The sequence below is a fragment of the Cygnus atratus genome, chromosome 19 (assembly GCF_013377495.2).
Source record: "Cygnus atratus isolate AKBS03 ecotype Queensland, Australia chromosome 19, CAtr_DNAZoo_HiC_assembly, whole genome shotgun sequence".
Classification (NCBI taxonomy): Eukaryota; Metazoa; Chordata; class Aves; order Anseriformes; family Anatidae; genus Cygnus; species Cygnus atratus.
The window spans coordinates 3,225,618-3,245,317 of record NC_066380.1 but is presented as its reverse complement, the minus strand read 5'-3'; the positions used below and the strand labels follow the sequence as shown (position 1 = coordinate 3,245,317).

General features: G+C 45.8%; 1 protein-coding gene across 18 annotated transcripts in view; it reads left to right on the top strand.

Annotated features, from left to right (window-relative positions):
• Positions 1-4,425: 4,425 nt before the first annotated feature.
• Positions 4,426-19,700, top strand: part of SEC16A (SEC16 homolog A, endoplasmic reticulum export factor) — a 30,224-nt gene continuing 14,949 nt past the window's right edge. For 6 of the 18 annotated variants that reach the window (XM_035555213.2, XM_035555210.2, XM_035555212.2 and 3 more), the window contains exons 1-10: positions 4,426-4,551; positions 7,178-7,338; positions 8,252-12,093; positions 12,646-12,791; positions 14,952-15,037; positions 15,886-16,021; positions 16,798-16,996; positions 17,770-17,947; positions 18,704-18,846; positions 19,627-19,688. In XM_035555213.2, the coding sequence (XP_035411106.1) occupies positions 8,326-12,093; positions 12,646-12,791; positions 14,952-15,037; positions 15,886-16,021; positions 16,798-16,996; positions 17,770-17,947; positions 18,704-18,846; positions 19,627-19,688 (4,718 nt within the window). In that variant the 5' untranslated portion in view covers positions 4,426-4,551; positions 7,178-7,338; positions 8,252-8,325. The remainder of the gene's footprint in view (positions 4,552-7,177; positions 7,339-8,251; positions 12,094-12,645; positions 12,792-14,951; positions 15,038-15,885; positions 16,022-16,797; positions 16,997-17,769; positions 17,948-18,703; positions 18,847-19,626; positions 19,689-19,700) is intronic. The other 12 variants (XM_035555217.2, XM_035555216.2, XM_035555215.2 and 9 more) reach the window with 6 other exon arrangements.

Below are 19,700 nucleotides of genomic sequence, written 5' to 3'. Positions count from 1 at the left end.
TTGGCCCAAAGAACTGGCACTTTCCTAATGTCATTCTCCTAGATACAGCTCAGAGGGGGCCTTTGGTCAATGAAGCTTTCTCCTTACCTTGTGCCAAACTCTCACAGACGTTGGATGTGCGGTGTGAGCAGGGCAGGAGGGGCTCTGCAAGGCGTTTGGCCTCCAGGTCCTTCGCGGTGCTGTGCGTGCCTCGATGTCCGCTGCTGCCTCTGCCATTAGGTCGGGATCCCAATGGGCTAACACTGAAAATGTGTTTCATGTGTCTTTCACGTCCATGCCAAGCACTCTTCTGTTACTTAAAAACATTGTCTCCTGATCGCTAGCAGCAGATTTTTAGGATAACTCCAGCTGATGGGAGAAGGGTAAAGCACGGCCACATGCCTTTAATTATTTGGGGTCTCTAGAGACACAGCCCTCTAGGAGTGATGATAAGAATTATGTATCGTGCTTCCTACTTCACACACAGCTGAGCATGTGGCAGAGCTCTCAAACGTGGTTGCTTGCACAGACACAGACTGGAGGCATCTGAAGGCACGGCCGAGGGGAAGCAGCACCAGAGCGCGAGTCCCACTCCTGTGCACAAAGCCCGTCACGCAGTAACACTGAGCTTGCTGCACTCGGATCTTTATGGCAATTTATTTCAATCCTTTCTCTTTCCCACAGGGAGTCTGTATTCCAAATGCAAGTGCAAAGTCCCCAAATACCCGGACATAAATAGCCAAGCCGCGGACCTCCTCCCAAGCCAGATAAGCCCGGTACCCCTGGAATGCTGCTGGTATTTTCCACTCGGCGGCCGGGGAGGAAGCGGGCATGTGTGTACATGTACCGAATGCCCAGCCCCAGTTGGATTCGGGGCCTTGAGACATTTGCTGTACAGCAGGTCAGAAGCCCCAGCAGAGCACTTTTTGCCCTAGTGTCCCCTGCCAGACTGCAGAAGCTACACCAGCTGCTGCAACAAATGCTCGTGGCCCCCAGCACCTATCCGAATCACTCAATGCAGGCTTCAGTGAGCTTGGGTTTCTTTGCCAGTCCCAGGCACTCCACAGCATTTTACACGCCATCCAGCACCAGTGAATTTTGGATTTAAGGGGGGCGATTTGTCAGCCTGCACTCCATGCAAACGTTGTGGAAAGAATTATTTTTACTGAGAATCCCTTTTCCCCCAGTTTACCAGCAAGGGCTTTGTTACCACTAGGGATACCCTGGCGATGGTTTTTGCGAGACATGCGCTTTCCCCCAGCTGTGTCTCGTTGCCTCCCGTCTGGGAAATGCTAGAAGGGTGCTGTCGGCCTTCACCACAGTTTTAACATGTGGTGTCCATGAATCCTGGCCGCATGCTCGCATGCAGCCCGTCCTGCCAGGCTTCTCCCACACGTACACGTCCCAGAGCTCGTGCCCACCGCCATCAGCAAGCATGGCAGGCCTCAGGGTTGGCAGCGAGACTGGGGCACGTGAGGCATTAGTAAGGCTTTCTCCTGCCCTCGCTCCTGTCTGCATGTAACACTCCGGTCACTCGTGGTCAAGGCAGGAATTTGGCCCGGAACAGGTACGAAAAGGGGCTATGAGGATATGCAAAAGGTGGCATTGCGAGAGGCAGCTGAACACATGGCTCGTTTAAAGAAGCGAAGTGGCTGCACAGCCTGTGAAACCTGTGAGGGTCAGTCAGGGGGATGGCACGAGGAAAGAGAAGGCTGAATGCTGCAAATTTTGCTGAAAGGGACAAAAGCAAAAGGTCTGCATTGGCACATGAATATATACTAATAAATTGGCCACAAAATAAAACTAGAAGTCAGAGAAGGCTTCCACAGAGAATGTTTTTCTCCCCCCACACTTAGGGCTTTCCCACAAAATCTCTTTCCAGGAGGCTTTGCATTTCTCCAGCCCCCTCCAACAATTGTCTGACCACAATCTCAAGCCCTTGTGTCGGTAAGGATGCCAGGAGCTGAATCTCAAGCCCTCATGTCAACAGAAGATGCCGAGAGATGAGTGGGTCGTGGCAGGCACTGTTGTTGTAGGATTCCAGGTGAAAAAGGCTGAGAAGCACTAAAATTATATCCCACGCCAAGGGAAGAGTTCAGAAGTGTTTGCATAAAACAAGATTAGAACTGAGCTATTCCAATGGTACGCGTGTTGTTGCTATGAGGGTGCATCTGAACTATTTATTTACATGCTGGAGGGCTTTTTTAAAAAAAAAATCTTTGTTTTCATTATTCCTGCTCAATTAGATGGGACATTTAGAAATTGCTACTCTGTATTGCTTTTGCCTCCAGGCTGTTGGTGTTTGCTCAGCCAGTTGCTAACAGCTGCTTGAACCCTGATTGCTGAATTGTTACTGCAGCTCAAATCACCCCCTGAAGAATGTACAAAAGGAGCCAAATTCATCTAAGGTGTAGCCTCTCGAATTACACATCGGTTAATGTGGTTGGGGTAGCCTGAATAAGCACAGCAACTAAACCAGTAAATAAATAAAACTCAGCTTGTCCGAGTTGGCTAACCTGATACAGATTACCAATACTCATAACAGAAACTCTCCTTTAGACATTGTTCCTGTTTCTAAACTCGGAAGAATCATTTTAATAGGAAGCTCTCTGGAGTGGTGCTGTGTTTACGGTTGCCTGCAACCCGAAGGCCGAGTTATCAGAACGTCATGGCAAAAGGTCAGTCTCGCTTTTGCTGTACCTCAGAAATGCCGATGAAGGGGGACAGAAGGGTGTGTACTGTCCTCTTCCCTTCAACATGCCTTTTTATTTGAAGTGTGTCATTCAAGTCCAGAGCTGGCTGCGTTTGCATAAGTACAGCAAATAAGTTAGGAAGCTTCATGGTAAAAAGGGATTAAATGCCTTAATGTGACAATTCTTTACAATCACATATTTAACAGGAGAACAGAAAAGGTGAGATCCCATCATTAGTATGGAATTGCGTGTGTAAAAAAGGGTTAGATATATAATGTAAATATCTAGCTATAGATACAGGTGTAAGCTGATGATGGTATTTACAGAATACATATATATTTAAAAAGTCAATCAGGCTAATTAAAATTGTGGTTCCTCAGATGACACCTGTTGGGGAAAATATCAAGGGGACACCAGGGCTTTAGCTGCAATTCATGCCTGTGTAGGGAAATTGTATTTGACAAGCTGGTTTATAAGAACGTTCCTACAAAAGAGGGAGATGAAAGGCACTTTAAAAATCACAGCACTGCCTCTGGTTCCCACACCAGCATCAAAGTGCTGCTTCCCCTGCTTGGACTGGGCTTTGAGGATATTACCCTGCTTTAATGATCAAGCGTGCAGAAACAGCTCTTGCACTGATAATGACCCTTGATTAAGATGTTTGTTTAGGTCATTTGGATTTTCCCCTTCAGGGCCTGTTGTTCGATGTGGAGTGCGACAATATAGGCACAGTGACCACTGCTTGTGTACAAACTCTGCTAAATGAGAGACCATTCTCACATGTGAACAATGCCACCCCCAAAAAAACCTTTGTGTTCACATGAAATAGGCCCTCAGAGCAGCACTGGAACACAAAGAAGAGTCGAGTAAAATCTTTAGACTTGCACATAGCTGTTTGATAATATGCTCCCATCTTATCTGAAATGAAAGAACACTGAACATGCTTTTTTTGGAGAAGTGACGATTTGAAGTCGTTTATTTAATGCAGCACAGAGGTGGCTACGTGCAGAAGGGCTGAACCGTGGCATCTGTGACACCACAGACTTTGGACACTTGTCCGCCCGTCCTCCACGCACCCACACAATTAACATCCCTCCGCATAATTAAGCACACTTCACAAATTAAGCCCACGTTATCCGTGAGGCCAGGGACCTCGAGGAGGTGAAGGACAGAGGCGTTTTCTTGAATTGCCTCTTTCTCCCCCAAAACATCTTCGGGTGCTTCAGCAGGCCTCATGCCGGGGGGCAGCGTGAGGAAACCCTGGGCAGGGAAGGAGCTATATGGGGAAGGAGAGAGGGAAGGAGGAGGGCCAGGAGGAAGGGAAAGAGGGAAGCCAGGAGGGAGGGAGGCCAGGAGGGAGGCCCGACCGCAGCCCTCTGTCCCGCCCTGGCGGCCGCCTTCAGCACCGCAGCCTCCTGAGAGGGATCACAGCGGGGCCCTGCCCACAGGGGCCAGGCTCGGCTTGGGCTTCACGGAGAAGAAGTAGGAGACCCCCGCGTCCGAGGCCGGGCGGAGCGGGGCCCGAGGGCGGCGAGAAGCCGCTGTACCGCCCGGCCGCGCTACGAGCCGCCCCACCCGGGATTCGAACCCGCGACCTCCCGGCCCGCAGCCCCGCTGCGCCTGCGCCGAGCCACGGCGCCGCGGGGCGGGGCCCTCGTGGAGCCGCTTCCGCCCTCATAAACAAGCGCGTGCGCGCGCGCCCCGCCCTGCACGAACCGGCGACGTCATCGCGCGTGCGCGGCGCGACACGTCAGCAGCGGCGGCGGCGGAAGCGGGGGCCGGATGTGCCAAGATGGCGGCCGGGGGGGCCGCGGCAGCGCTGAGGGGGGGCGGCGGCGGCGCCCGGCGCTGAGGGGGCTCCGGCGGCGGCTGGCGGCAGGTACCGCGGGGCGGCCGCGGGGGGGGGGTGGGGTGGCCGGGACGTCGGGAACGGGGGGTTCGGGGGGGGAGCTGGGGGGCCGGGAGGGGGGTCTCTGCCCGCCGGGGTCCTGCTCGAGGCGGTCGTTACCGGGTATTGCTCGGAGCGAGGCGCTTCAAGTCCTTCTCGTCAGGCGGAGGGCGGTGTTTGTTTTCCCTGCGCCCCGATTATGGAGCTCTGCGTGCTCCGGGGGCAGCGGCTGGCGCTGACTCAGTGGCACGGCCCCCGAAACGCTGGGGTTGGAGCGAGGGGCTCGCGGCGGCTGGCAGAGCCTCGGGAAGGTGCTGGCTTCTCTGGCTCCGACCAGCTCCAAATCGTATTTTTTGTGGTTTCGGCGCTGGAAGGGCTCTTCTCCCAGCGCAGCGTTCTCACCTGGAGGTCTCGTTTGTAAGAAAGCTGGCAGGGAGCGGCGAGCACTGCTGAAGGCGCAAAATGCCCTCAGCCCGAGGGCCGTCCGCCTGCGTGCGGTGTGCGGCTGTCTGCAGCGGGAGGATAAAAACAAATGGCCCAAATGCTGATTTTATGCAAGTTGCATATCCCAGCTATTCGTGTCTTCAGCACAGCGGTGCTTTGTTCTATATATTCCTTTCTTTTAGTTAGGAATATCTGAATACGTTTGTTGTTTGGTGTAGGCACAGGCATGCACAGTCGTGCGTACGCATACAGGCACAGGTGTAGGCACACTTAAGAATTAATATTAGTACTCTGTAACCTGTTTTGTGGGCGTACTTATTGTTGTTTAAGAGTAATTTAGCATAAATACATGGAGATGGTATTAAACAAATTTCCTCCAATTGTTCCTTCATATAGGTAAGTTCTCACAGGGGAGTTAAAACCCATCGTGACCATAAAGCCTGTCAGGTGGGACTTACTGGTGGCCCTGTCTCGAGGGTAGTTCTCATTGTTTTTCTCCTCTTTGGTAATATTTTCTTGGCGTGGTTGGAAGTACCTTCTGCAGTTGTTGTTTCTAGCGACTAATGTTTGGCAGGCTGCTCTGTATTATCCGTTAAACCTTCGGAAAGTTAAGAATTTCCAAACCAGATAAGGCAGAGAGTTGGATTGTTCGTAGGTTATGTAATTATTGCTCATTTACACAAATTAGCGTTTCTGTTAATACTGGAGGCAGGGAGGGTCGGTGTCTAGGAGCTGATACCTCCTGTTTAAACTACTGCCGTGGGCACGTTCATTTTATTTGGACTTAATTCTTCAAATCCTGCATGCTTTTACTGCTGTGTGCCATCTGTTAACATTAACTTCTGTAAGGAGTCTGATGCCCTCGTATTGAACCTCTGTAACGTGATGTTAGAGGTCTTGTTATAGGAATGGCAAGGCAGCACTTAAGCATAGAACTTTACGCTGACACTAATTAGCTGATTACTAGCCCGGGCTATTGCAAGAGTGGGGCCGACATGAGCGTTGTGTGTGTGTACATCCGATGAGACGCTGTAAGCAGTGAAGCCCGCATTAGAAATGTGGAAGTGGGCATTTAAGTTATAAAACAGCTGGCTTCTGTGCTCAACGGCTTCACATAATTTTTCTATTAATAGCCGAACTGTTCGGTAAATATTGACCTTTTGTTCAGTGAAGTTAGTGCTTTCCAGGAGGGAGCTGTCTCTGCAGGTGGTTTTATTACCTTTTTTTTTCCTTCCCACTTTTCAATGTGTTGCATAAAAGCACTAGGTTATTTAGAGGGAGGGGAGAGGAGTTTTTGCAGTTAAACAAATACACAGAACATGACAAACAATAAATTGGGAAGTCCAGTACAGTTTTAGAGATGTCCCTGGGGTTTCTTAAGCATGTGGAAACTGAGGGAGGTGACCAGGCAGGGTTTTGTTGGTGTCATCTTGGTTGGCAGTAATCGTGCACAGCTGGAAAAACTTCGCCTTGGTGTCAGTATAGGAGAAATGATTGCACAGCACTAAAACCCTTCTGTAAGTATTCCTTGAGACGAATTCAACAGGCAGCTGTGGTTTAAAAAAAAAAAAAAAGAATACAACTGCAAGTAATGCATGAAAGAAACAAACGAAGCTTTCTGTTGAGTGCTTTTCTGTTGAAATCTGCTTCTGGTCCCATTTCCCATTTTAACAAAAGAAAAGTTTTAACGAGTTTGTGAAGTCTAAGCTTAAGAATTGAGGCAGTCAATCGAGGCTACGAAGTATACGAATATGGAGGAGAAATTGAGAGACCCAGTCCCTGCTGCCTGATGTTTCTGGTCCCCTGGAAGAGGGGCCTCGATAACACACCAGACTGCTGGGTTCTCGGTGATGAGCAGAAGAGGTTAAGCTGTACGGATTCTGAAAAAGTCTACACAGATTGTGCTGCACGTGCTGGCCAGTGTGCTTTTTACAGGAGTTTTTTCTTTGGCAATCTTCATGGAATGCACACGGTTATGCGGCGTTTACTCCATGTGTCTTTTTCTTAAACCCCAAACCAGATTTTTTTTGCGTTTAAACTTCTCTATAGCGATGAAAATTTTGGCTTGACTAGGAACGAGTGACTTATTACTGTTACTGACAAGATGCTGAATCTTTAGAATAAGAAAATAAAAACAAGAATTGCACAGCTTTTGTCTGTCTTCTGTAAACAGAATTGCATCTGGTATGAAAGAACTGGTGGCAGCCTATATGATACAGACCACGTTCGTCACATACAATTAGAAAAACAAGAGTATCGCAGGTTACTAAAGCCTTGCTGAGCTGGACGAGTAGTGAAGAACACATTTTGTCAGCTGCCCTCCTCCCCAGGCTGGTAAGGGATGGTAAAATTGAAAAATACACGTTCCTAATTACTGAACTTCGTGTGCACCGAATTCCTGGCCGGTGGTGTTTGGAGTTCTTGCTGGCAGAGCCGGGATACTTCTGTCCCTGCGCTGTCCACCCGGCAGCGCAGCTTTAACTCTGCGGCACTGTGCCAGAGTCCTGCTAAGGGTAAAGCGAGAGTATTGATTGATTAATAGGTGGGGCGTTGATTGTATTTTATATTCCTAAATGCTGTTTTACTGCTACGCAGCACTCATCTCAAAGAGGATATTTGGGATGAAAACACAGGTGCCAGTCTCAAAATAAATAACACTACTGCCCTAAATGATACCTTTCTTACCAAAGTGCATTCTGCTCAGGAGAATAACATCCGATGAGTACTTCGAGAGCTTCTCACTCTACCTGTAAAATGGTCTGCTCACATTAAGCAACAAAGCTGAAGAAATGTTGTCTCTAACGATATTTTCTCAATGTTCCTTAACTAAATTGACCTTGCCAAAGCGATCGCAGATGCTGTTGGAGACCAGCTGTTGCTGTGTCTTTCCTTTATGATGTGTACTTCTGCTTCAAACAGATTTGGGGAAATGTAACAGGAGAATCCCACTGGTGAGATTGAGACTTCAAATTTTGTACAGGACCAAACTGTGTTTCAGTGGCTCTTACTTGGAGCTATTTGTTAAATTATGTGCACTGTTACCACACAGCCTTAAGCTTCATTAACACTGTATTTGCATTTAGAAATACAATGTTAAGTGTGAATTTCTGGTAGGTTCCGGAGAACAGAGACATCTTTTATTCCAAGTTTTTTTGAGTAATTTTGTTTCTAAAATAAAAGTTACTGAAGTGCTCGCTACACGTGTTGCAAGAAAGCAAACTGACTCGTCATCCTTTTGCCTTAACAGGGTGGAAGAAGGAATCTGTTTACGGCATCCAGTGCTAGCTTTCGTCTGGCATCTGACCCTGCTGGAAGGCCATCATGCAGCAGCCTCCACAGACTGTTCCAGCGGGAGCAGCAGCTCCACCTCCTGCAGGCCTTGCCCGGAACATTTACTGGAGAAACACCTCGCTCAGTAAACGAGCAAATGCAGCAGCTGCCCCGGTGCAGCCTGTGACAGACCCTTTTGCCTTTGGCAGACAAACTCCCCAGGGTTCCCCTTTAGATAACCCATCCAAGGGCAATGCGTTGGTTACGCCGAGTTCTTCCCCGGCGGCGTTTCCCCAGCCAGCCGTTCTGCATCCTTCACCATCACACGCAGGGGACAATCCTCACGGACTGCACGCGTCTTTGTCAGCTCCTGTATCTCAACCAGGAATAAATACCAGTACCTTTTCTAACGTTCCAGTTCCTTCACCGTCCCCAGGATACGTTATAAACAGCGCTACAGAAGTGCATCCCGACGCAGATCTGGGACTCCATGGGTCTGCGGTACCATTGCATTATAATACAGGAACAGCACTTGAAAATTCTTTCAGTGTGCATCCTGGAATGGTGTCTCTGTCAAACAAACCTGGAGGTAGGCAAGACGCTAACAGAGATCCAAGCGACGTTCCTTCGGGACCCGCTGCAGCAGCAGTCTTCCCTCCACCTCCTCAGCAGCCCGTGTCTCAGTGGAGACCTGGTCAAGGTAACCTGCGGTCTCCGGTTCGAAATTTTGTGCCCCATCCTGAGCCGTCTTCTCAGCCTGACATTCATAACATTTCTCAGTCTTCGGTCAGCCCTCCTCATCCTCCCCCGCAGACAAATTTGCAGCATGGTCCTGTACATCAAGGTATTCCACAAAATCCCGTGCAAGCGCCTTTATCCGTTGGTTGTGAAAAGAATGGGAAAAATGTCTCTGCAAACGATGGTCATCACATGAACAGCATCCAGCCTGGAAATGTGTTTAGGCAGAACGCAGAAATGACTAATGCTTGGTTAAATCCAGCTTACCAGGACCAGTTTTACCCACAGCCACCCTTGCAAGACTCCAATTTTGTCATTCCCACAGCTCAGGAAAACAACCCCAAAAAACAATCTCCAGGTGTGTCTGAAACATCAAATAGACCCATTCCCGCAGACCGAGATTCAGGAACCATCTCGATGTTTTTCAAAGGGGATGAGGCAGAAAATGAAGAAATACTTTCATCTGAAAAAAACTACGTGGTTGAGAAAACCGAGTTTGCTTGTCAGCCAAATTCGTCGCCCTTGTATCACCAGCCAATGCAGCCACAGTGGGTTGCAACGAATGTTCTGTCTCAGGCGCACATCGGTACAGGTTCAGCCAACGAGGTGGTACAAAAAGGAATGGATGTCCAGTATTTCCCTAAAATTGTAAGTCAGCAGGAGGCACAGGCTGCCAAGCACGCTGTGTTTATCGGCGATGACAAAGCGCGTGCAGGTGATGCATCCGGTATCGGCGGGTCACAGTACGAAAACGTCGAGAACCTGGAGTGCATTCAGAATCAGGAAGTGCTGCCAAGCGAGCCACGCAACGTGACTGCTTCATCCCCTTCTGCTCACCCCGATCTGTACAGATACGGACCCCTACCAGGTCAGATGCTTCCAAAGAACGCTGTTGTGAGCCATGCTGAAGGAGGACCAAATTTGGAGGCGCCTGATTCCTTACCTCATCCTGTCCGGCCCGATAGCGTATCTTCAAACTACAGCAACATCAGCCATAGGAGCGCTTCGAGCTCAGCGAGACCTCCAGAGCAAGTCGGTACGTTTATTCAGCAAGAAAGCGGGAAGCCTGATGAAGAATCTTCTGCTCGCTTCTTTAAACAGATCGACTCTTCTCCTCTGGGAGGTGATCTGAGTGAGGTAAACCTGAGCAAGAGCTACCACAGTAACCTCTCCCAGCCTCCAACTCCAAGCCCTCCTAAGCCTACAGGAGTGTTTCAGACGAGCGCGAACAGTTCTTTTGAACCTGTGAGGTCCCACGGAGTTGGCATAAAACCTGCAGAAATTGACCAGGCGAAGATGGTGGTTGAGTTAAGAGAGAACCACCCAAACCAAAAGAATACCAAGAAGAATACAGCTGTGCCAGCTGCGTCACCAGGCAATCTCGAACAGCCGCCAGATAATCTGGAAACTATTTTTATGCCTCAGGTATACCCGCTGCCTCTCGCAGTTACTGGTGAAGCTGGAAACATGTTGCACTCTGGATCTGTTACAGAAAACATGCAGTCATTGTCTGAGCGAAGGTCTTCAACAAGAGCTCAGGGAGCGATTAAGAAGTGTGACAGCCCAGCAACGACTCTGTGGGCTCATAATGAGTTACCTAATTTTGGGGGAAATGTTCTTCTAGCTCCTGCTGCTCCTGCAGTGTATGTACCTGCCAAACAAACTGTGGAAGTCATTCAGCCACCAGAAGAAGGCCTGCCCGATCAGCAGCCAAATAAACCAGGGAATATTGCTGTGCAGCCTTCCCAAGATGGAAATATATCTTCTGAAAATCTTGAGAATCCTCCCAAAATGGGAGAAGAGGAGGCACTTCAGTCTCAGGCAAGTTCTGGTTATGCAAGTTTGTTGTCTTCTCCACCTACAGAGTCTTTGCAAAATCAGCCTATCCTGATTGCTCAGCCTAATCAAAGCTATAACTTGGCTCAGCCAATTAATTTTTCTATTTCTCTGTCTAATCAGCTAAGCAGCAATGAAAATCAGCCAATGAAGGATGCCGTGGTTGGGGACAAGCCTTTGATGGGCCCCCAGACTTCACATACTGGTGGGATCATCTCGGGGGAAAATGTACCGCTGCCTGTGATGCAAGTTGGATCTCTATTAGTTAATGCACCTCCAAATACTAATCTGTTAAAACATAATTTATTGCAAAGCCCTGTTAATTCCTCTGACACTGCCTCTAATCAGCCTGCAAACTTGCTCATGAAAACACCGCTTAATTTAGCTCCTGAAGGGCAAAAGAATGTTAATTTTGAAGGTTTTGTTCCTGAATTTGCTAGCAAACCAGGAGCTAATTCATCCGTCTCTCCTGGGATTAATCTTCCCAGTGGAAGTGCGCTGCTCCCACCTGTTAATTCTGTAGTACAGGCTAATAATTCTGCAAATCGCTCAAATAGCAAAGAAGAAGCTGCTGGAGTGCTTGACTTTACAGCGCCACGGACATTGGAGAAAAGCAGTGCGAGTAACTCCGTGCAAGTGCACAATCAGTCGCTTTCTGGTGGTCCCGCGTATCCTCCGCAGGCAGTTGGTGCTGGCCAGGTGGGTCCTGAGATGCGTGACAAACAACATTTCTATCAACAGGTTACAAAAGATGTACAGCATCAGGCTGTGCCAGACAGAGGTGTGCAGGGAGCGTTGCCATCTCAGCCCCAAACGCAGGCAGCTCAGATGCAGCAGCCGGTATCTACACAGACCTCAGCTCCCTCAAACTACCCGGCTGCTGCAGGGACTGGCGCCATGCAGGCATCGCAGCAGCGCGAGAACCAGGAGCTGGGGAACCAAGAGGCCAGTTCAGCGCAGCTGGCGAGGTACGACCAGACAAGCCCTGATAAGCAACCCATGTCTGGACAGCCATCGAGTGCACAGGCTTCCACAGCTCCTCCTACCAGCACCGGCCAGCCGGTCATGCCAAGTGCACAACAAGACCCGCAGCGTGCACCCCTGCCTCAGACTCCTCAGGATGCCTTCGGTCCACCACAGAACCCCTACTACTACTACAGACATCCTTATGATGCTTACCAGCCTCCATATCCCCCGCCTTACCCTCCTGCGGATCCCAGGGCAGCATCTCATCTTTATTACGTGGTAGGATACATTTTTATTTTCCCCTTCCTTCCCCACTCAGCGTGTATCGATAGTCTTCATTTTTGAATTACAACTTTTAATAGTTGTGTTACGATCAACATTCAGTATGGCATTCATATTAAGGATTTAATATGGAAAATCTAAATTGCAGTAATAAAATTTACGTAATGGAGATTTAAAAATCTTAAAATAGTTGTTAATACTAATTCCAGTTGGCACAGATGTCAACTGATAACTGCTTATTTCTCTGGGAAAAGTTGGCAGTTCTGTCTTAGCTGCACAGTTGTTCAGATTTGGTTTCCACCTGCTGCCTGACTTATTGGCAGTTTAGCAGAATGACCATCGTAGTGGTTGAAGTAGTCTAGAAGTAATGTTTCTAGAAGTAACATTAATAGACCTTGCCACAGGGTATACCAAAAGGTATCCTGTAGACTGTTGATCTTCATCTCTTCAGGTATCACGGTTGTGGTGTTTGTGACAATTCGTTTGTTTTTAAAGGTTTATTCTTGGACTTGAGCAGCCTCTTACCTTACATGTCAATCTCTTTTCTAGGAGGACAGCTACGGACAGTATGACCCACGGTACAGACACTACGAGAGCAGCAGCGCTGCTTATATGGAGCCCGGGAGCTATCGTTATCCTGAGCCCGAACGTCCCAGTTCCAGAGCCAGCCACTGCTCCGACAGGCCTTCTTCCAGGTATGCAGTTCCTAAACTGAAGATCTGGTAAAACCCAACGCAGTGAGTGCAATTATACCTGTTCAAGTTCTACAGCATAAGCTGCAGTGAGGAAGTTCAAAAACTCATTGTGTGCTGCCATAGGAACGTACGGTATCGAATGCCGTGCCTGAAAAGGAAACTGATACGATTCCAGCAGTCTGTTCCGCTGCTACAGCTCGGTGCTCCTTTCATTCGGTTCTGTAGGTGGTTGTCAGCTTCTCTGCCAGGCTGAAAGTCACTGCAACAGACTTGATGCTCTTTTGCATGCGTGCTGTGGAAGTGCAATGTAGGCCATGGGTTGGTTAACCAATGCTAGTTTATTTTCTTGGTAGCACTTACACAGCGGCCCCCTAGTTCTGTTAATAAACGGCACTTTTGCACATTGGTGTGGGGATGTGCTTTGCAAGCTTAGCAGTCCGTGTGGCTCACTGACGTACAGTATTTTATTCTTTTGGAAAAGAGGAGATGAATCCAGTGAAAACAGCTGGTGTTGTGTCGGGTAAATTTGTCTGACAGGTCGAACCAGGACAGGTGTTTCACTCATGGGGTAGTCTTCAACTTAAAAACGAAATTCTGTTCACCGCCTTCGTAAGATTACAGGAAGTTTGGCACTGAGGACTACAAAACGATAAGCATATCCGTTTGTGATAACTTCTGTCGTTGTCTGAAGTGACTTTAATTGCCCTGTGAGATCTCCTAAGGAGATAACCTCTAGTAGACAAAGAAAGCACTCCTTCTGATGCGTGCTCTTTTTGACATAGTGTTTTGAAGAGGTTAAAATTCCTGGGAGGGCTTTGGGCAGATCAAAGCCTGTTGTGGGTTGCTCTGTCAGTGATGATGTGTGATGTGACTGCAGTTGGTTGCAGGCTGTGGTGTGGCGCTGCAGGGCAGCACAGACTAAGAGTGGCAAGGCACCCAAAGGTAGTGTTTCTGAAACTTTCCCACAGTGTATCAATGCTGTATTGATTTCCGTAAATAATTGATGAAGATTCTTAAATTCTGTTTGGGGAGGGGAAGGGAATAACATCTTTCTGAGGGGGACTGAGGAGGTTGGTTAGGTGGATAAACTTGATCTGATAAGATCAAAACTCCTCCTGCAGAGCTAAGTGCTGTGTTAGCAAGGCTCCCACCCGTTTTTCCAGTGCTGAGTATCACCTGACTGGCTTGCCCACTACAGGGTTTGCGCTATCACTTCTATGAATAGTGCTTTGGAGAGGAGCATGGAGTTCCCGTCACTCCACACTGTTGTTAAATCGCTTTCCCTCCTGTGCCTATGTGTATGTATACATAGGAGTGTTTGTGAATGCATGCACACGAGTGTTTATATCCACATGTAAGTTTCTATTTATGGACATACAGCTACACATGGATGCGTAGATGTGTGCATATAAGTGTACATGCATATATGTACACACACTACTATTTTATGTTCTTATCTAATGTTCGTCTAGCTTTGTTTCATCAGTTTTGGATGGTGTCCCCAGAACGGCATACAACAGAGCTCCAAGTAGAACAAGAAAATGATATCACTGAGTTCTTTGGTGGCCAGGTAGCCAAAGAATAGCGTAGTGCATTTTGGTTTTGTTTCTCTTCTGACTTGTATGTTATGCTGGTGACAGATGCTGCAATGGCATCCCCAGAGACTTCAGTTTGGAAGCCTTCTGTTTGGAATTACCTACAAGAGCACTAGTGCATGTCCTGACTTGTTTTCGTGACCTTGTCTCCAGACTGCAGTCCTCTTTTCATCCCCATAAGATGTATGAGAAAACACTTCTAAAGTTGAGGGAGCAATTACTTCATTATTTAGGTTGCTGATCTCTCTGTTGAGACAGTTCGTTCTAATTATAGCAGTAGTTTTTGTGATTAATTGCCCATAAGTAACCGATCTCATGACCAAAGCAGTTCACAAAAGCCACTAAGGTATTGTACTGTCAGTTTGTTATGGCACAGAACAGCTTAGTGATATATAACTTTGTAAACACCTAATTTTACAATTATGATTATTTGGTTTCCTGTAAATGCATTAGTTTAAATATGAAACTACCTAACCAATCACGGCATGTAGTTCTTCATATCTCTTGCTGACTTTCGGAGAGATTGAAGGAGGGATAACTTCTTCTTATGCCTGTGTACTTTCAGGCAGGGGTATCCTGAAGATTATTATGCAAAAACTGGATGGACTGATTATTATCCAGGCTATTACCCAAATGCATATGACTATGGAGGTAAGGTGTCAAAGTATTCTCTGAATTATTCTATAGCAAATTGCAGATCTCCTTTGCCCCGTAAATTTTTCTCCAATTTTAAAATTGGAGAGTTACTGTGTTGTTTTTTTTCTGTAATTAAATATATATATCTCCTTCCTACATCCAGCGAGAATAAAGTTACACTTGCTAGAAATTGATCTTTGGGCCTACTTTAGTTCTTAATACCATGCCGTCCTTCCTATATTTCTTTTATTCAGCATAGTTAGTAAATAGAAAATAAGTAAAGTTTTTCCTCACTCCAAGACTTCTATTTGCCATTTCATTTATAAAAATGTACCATGCTAAGTCCACAGAATGGATTTCTTTGGTGTTTTGCAAACCTGTCATTTGCTGGCTTGTATCCTTGGTGTGTAACCTGCAGGCAAAGTTCTAAAGTAAAATTTAGGTGGGGTGTAAACAGAAATTGACTCATGACTAGAATTTGTTTTTGTCTGTAGCTATCTGAATGTTCACAGAGACATAGCGGTGTTAGTAGTCTAAAGGCAATTGCCTGGATAGTGCCTGGGAGGATTTTAAGCAAAATCTGTCTGTATCCTGAAGCACGTAGCATGGCGCTCTGAAAACTGATAGCAAAGATTCTGTTAATATTTGTTGAATTATTTTCATGCTATGATTAAGGTTGAAAGTTGTTAGAAAAGATCTATCTGATGGTAAACACTGTCTTCTCAAGAGTATCTAGCTAATTGTACTCATGTTTTTATTTTTCTGGGCTGCTGACCAAATCAGCAGGCAATTAAAGAGAAAGGAGAGGAAAGTTATAGGCAATGTCTTCCAGTATCTAACCCATTTATTTTTATCTTCCAAAGATCCAAGTCGTTGGGAACGTTACTCGTCAGCATATGACCCCAGATACAGAGATCCTAGAAGTTACGATCAGAGGTATTGGTATGATGCTGAACACAACCCGTACCAGAAGAGAGAAGCGTATCCATACGGCAACAGGTTTGTCCATTCGGTCCGTGCTCTTTCCACATCTAGGGCAGGGTGGGACCTAGGTGCCGACTGCGTCCAGAGAACCACTGTGAATGAAGGCAGACAGTCTGGCATTGCTATCTTCTGGACTAAGTCCCTCATATTCAAATGTGTCATCAGGAAACTAGATAATGGCAGTAAGTGTTAAGGCAAGGGCTGAAGCATCACCTGTGCGCCAATGGAAATACTGCTTTATTTGTTAAAGATCTACCCCAAAGCCTTAAAAAATTGTGTGCTGTTGTGGTAATTGTATGGGCATCAGAATTCTGAGGTATCATGCAGCTTCATAAACAAAATCCTCTCAGTACTGTACTCCAGGAACGCAGTTGCATCCTGTGACAGACTATTAAAATGCAGTATTATGCTTTTAATAGCTACTTTCGCTAGTTTGTTCTTTTGCTTGAACACAGGTAATTGAGGAACAACAGATGAGTTGTCATCTCACCCTTAAGAAAAGGATTTAAGGCAAATATGACGTTTTCAGATAAGATAAACGTTGTTTGGGTTTTCTTTTTTTATTCTAAACAGCCTCGGAGCATGACGTTAATCTTCATCTTGAATATTCTGGATGAAGTTCTTGAAGTACCAGTTTGTTTACTGTAATAAAAACCTAAATCTAGGTAATGATCTAGAAGCCCTTCTGAAGCTAGGTACAGTTCCCTTCTGAAGAGGCAGGCAGCGGAGTCACTTTCCTTTAGATACAGTTGGCTATGTTTATTTTTGTTTGGTATGTTTTTGTTCTTCAGACATGACCGATACGAAGATCACTGGAGATATGATCCTCGTTTTACTGGAAGCTTTGATGATGAAGCAGAGCCTCACAGAGATCCTTACGGTGATGAATTTGATAGACGCAGCGTTCACAGTGAGCATTCTGCTCATAGTCTCCGTAGCTCCCACAGTGTTCACAGTCACCGGAGCAGTTTTAGCTCTCGCTCTCAGCAAGTAAGCTTCAAATGGTCACATCAAGTATTCTCAGACGGTTAAGCTGGGTCTTTCTCTTAGGTGTGGGTGAAAAGTTAGAAGTATTTAAATATTTCAGTTTTTAGCTTGGGAAAAAATGTATTTTGAAAACATGTATTCTGTAGGTTAAGGCTGTTTTGTAATATAGTTCTGAATTTAGCATTTGTCACAGTTGTCAAGAGAACTTTAACCAAAATCAGCACTCAGCTGTGTCAGTTGCCACACATACAGAAATGAAAAAAATACTGAATCCATACGGTTGTGAGAACTTTGCCTTTACTGTGCTTGGCTGGAGTTGATACTGCCTGGCTTTCAGTGTTGTCATTTTTCTGATCACAAGCATGGGATCTGTTAAAAGACTAACTCAATGTTTGTATGATGGTATCTTGACTTTAGAAGCAAAAAACAAACCTAGCTGATTACTTACCTATTTATGCCATGAATACAAATACCTGAAAAACACAAGTAATATTCAGGTGATTGTTGTGGTGATGAGAGAGCTGAACATGGATGTGAACAGATCAAATGGTAGTAAAAACATTGAGGGGAGAACACTAAGAGATTATCTTCTGCAGGCTGTTGTGCCAGGTGATTTGCAGGGCAGTGTTTTCAAGTGTAGTAAACCTGGTTTAAGAATCATCCAAAGAAGTGAAGATGGTGGGGTGGAATGCTTACTGTCTTGTCATGCTTGCAGTATTGCTTGCTTTGTGTAACTTCACGCTCTCTGCTGACAACTACTAATATGATCTATTTAGAGCCAGCTGTATAGAAGTAACCATGATCTAACGGCTAATGCGTATGAAACTGCTGCACAGGCAGTGTCGCTGCATGCAGATTATACGTATGGTGGATATGCTCCTAACTTTGGTGGACAACAGCCTTTTACAGATTATGGCTACCCGACTGAAACTGGATGGTCAACTGTAGAACAAGGTATTGGCACCATTGGGGAAGGAGGAGGAGGGAAGGGACTCTGCTTGTGAGGTTGTTTATTGGTAGTAGTTTGTGCTTCTGTTAATGTTTGTAGTGTGTGAGATCACTTTTGTGCATTTGTTAAGCCTGTTAATAGGAAAGCACTCCTATTTACAGTATGTATACGTGAACAAAGTTCTTCCCTGTTCAGCAAAAGGATAGCTTCTTGCTTGCTGAAGCATGGGTATTTCACAGAATGGCAGTAGCTAGATGGTGATTGCGATTAAATATTGCATACTTGCATTTCTAAACACTTTTAGATACATTTTTGAATTGTATTGTGTGTGCTTCTGGGGGAATGATTAACATTTCACTTAAACTTCAGATTTATCCACATTTATTTTTTACCTTTTTCCATGAGAAACAAAACACTGTTCATCTGGAAAAGGTTTTCTAGAGTTTCTTGAAGTCATTAGCTCTTTGAAGTTGTCGTGTTTATATTGAGATGTCTAAGACAAACAAGTAAAACCCCTGCATTAAAGCAGTAAGTGGATTTTAGAGTTCTTTAGTCTAGTTTTGTTCTTTGTGGTAAATCTTCAGAAGATCTGAAAATTTAATGGAACTGATTAATTGTTGCTTATGAAATTTAGCCAAATTGTATTTCTTTGTTTTTTTCCACTAGTACTGCGGGATTACTGAATTAAATAAATACGTCAGCATGTCTATTTTGTTGCAAGTCAGGTCACTTTATCTTATTTTCTTTTCTCCCTGCTTCAGCACCTTTAAGGCCATCAACGCCTGAGAAATTTTCAGTGCCTCATCTGTGTGCTAGGTTTGGTCCTGGGGGATTCTTAATAAAAGTGCTGCCAAACCTGCCTTCAGAAGGCCAGCCAGCTCTGGTTGAAATACACAGTATGGAGGTAAAGTTTATAAGCAAAAAGGAGGGTGGTGGTGTACAGGCCTGCCTTTCAGAAGGGGAGTAGGGAACTTAGGTCTGTAGCTTCCTGTATTTCTTTAATATGTCAGTGCATGTAATCCTTCTGTACTTACCTGTTGTGGTTTGCTCTGTAGCTGTAAGTAAAGTGGTAACTTAACAATTCCTTTTCAATGAGAGATGACATAGGCATGGTTAGATCATCCAGCTCCTTATAATTTTGTTTGGGTAAAATCCTTACTTTCTAGAAGTGCTGGAGTTTTTTGTTTGCTTGTTACTAATGTAATACTGTTCCTAGAGATATCATAGCCCTGCAGAGAATGTACAAGGACAAACGACAGCTTGTTATCTTGATTGACTGGGGATTAAATATTGTGTGCATGTTTTTATTCTTCCTATGCCTCTACAAAGAACTGCAGCACTCTAGTGTTGTAAAATGTGTGTAAGGACTGGTTTACGTGATGAGAATAGGGATTCATTGGTAGAATATCAGTAGAAGGAAGTGGAATTGCACACAAATACTAGAAAGGCAGCAGGAAAATTGAGGAGATAAGAGGAATATTTTTGTATTTTGCTACAGAATGTTTTCCCCCATCAAGAAGTAGATCTTGTCATTTATTATCCTTACGCAGGTTGCAAGCCACCATATATATTTTAAGAGCAATAGCCATGATTATAATATAGATATGTTCAGATCTGTTTTTATTCTTAAAATCCAGAAAGCATAGTTATAAAAATTTCTTATGGTTTATATTTGTGTCTTTAGACTATGTTGCAACATTCTCCAGAGCAAGAAGAGATGAGAGCGTTTCCTGGTCCTCTTGCTAAGTATGTCCTAAC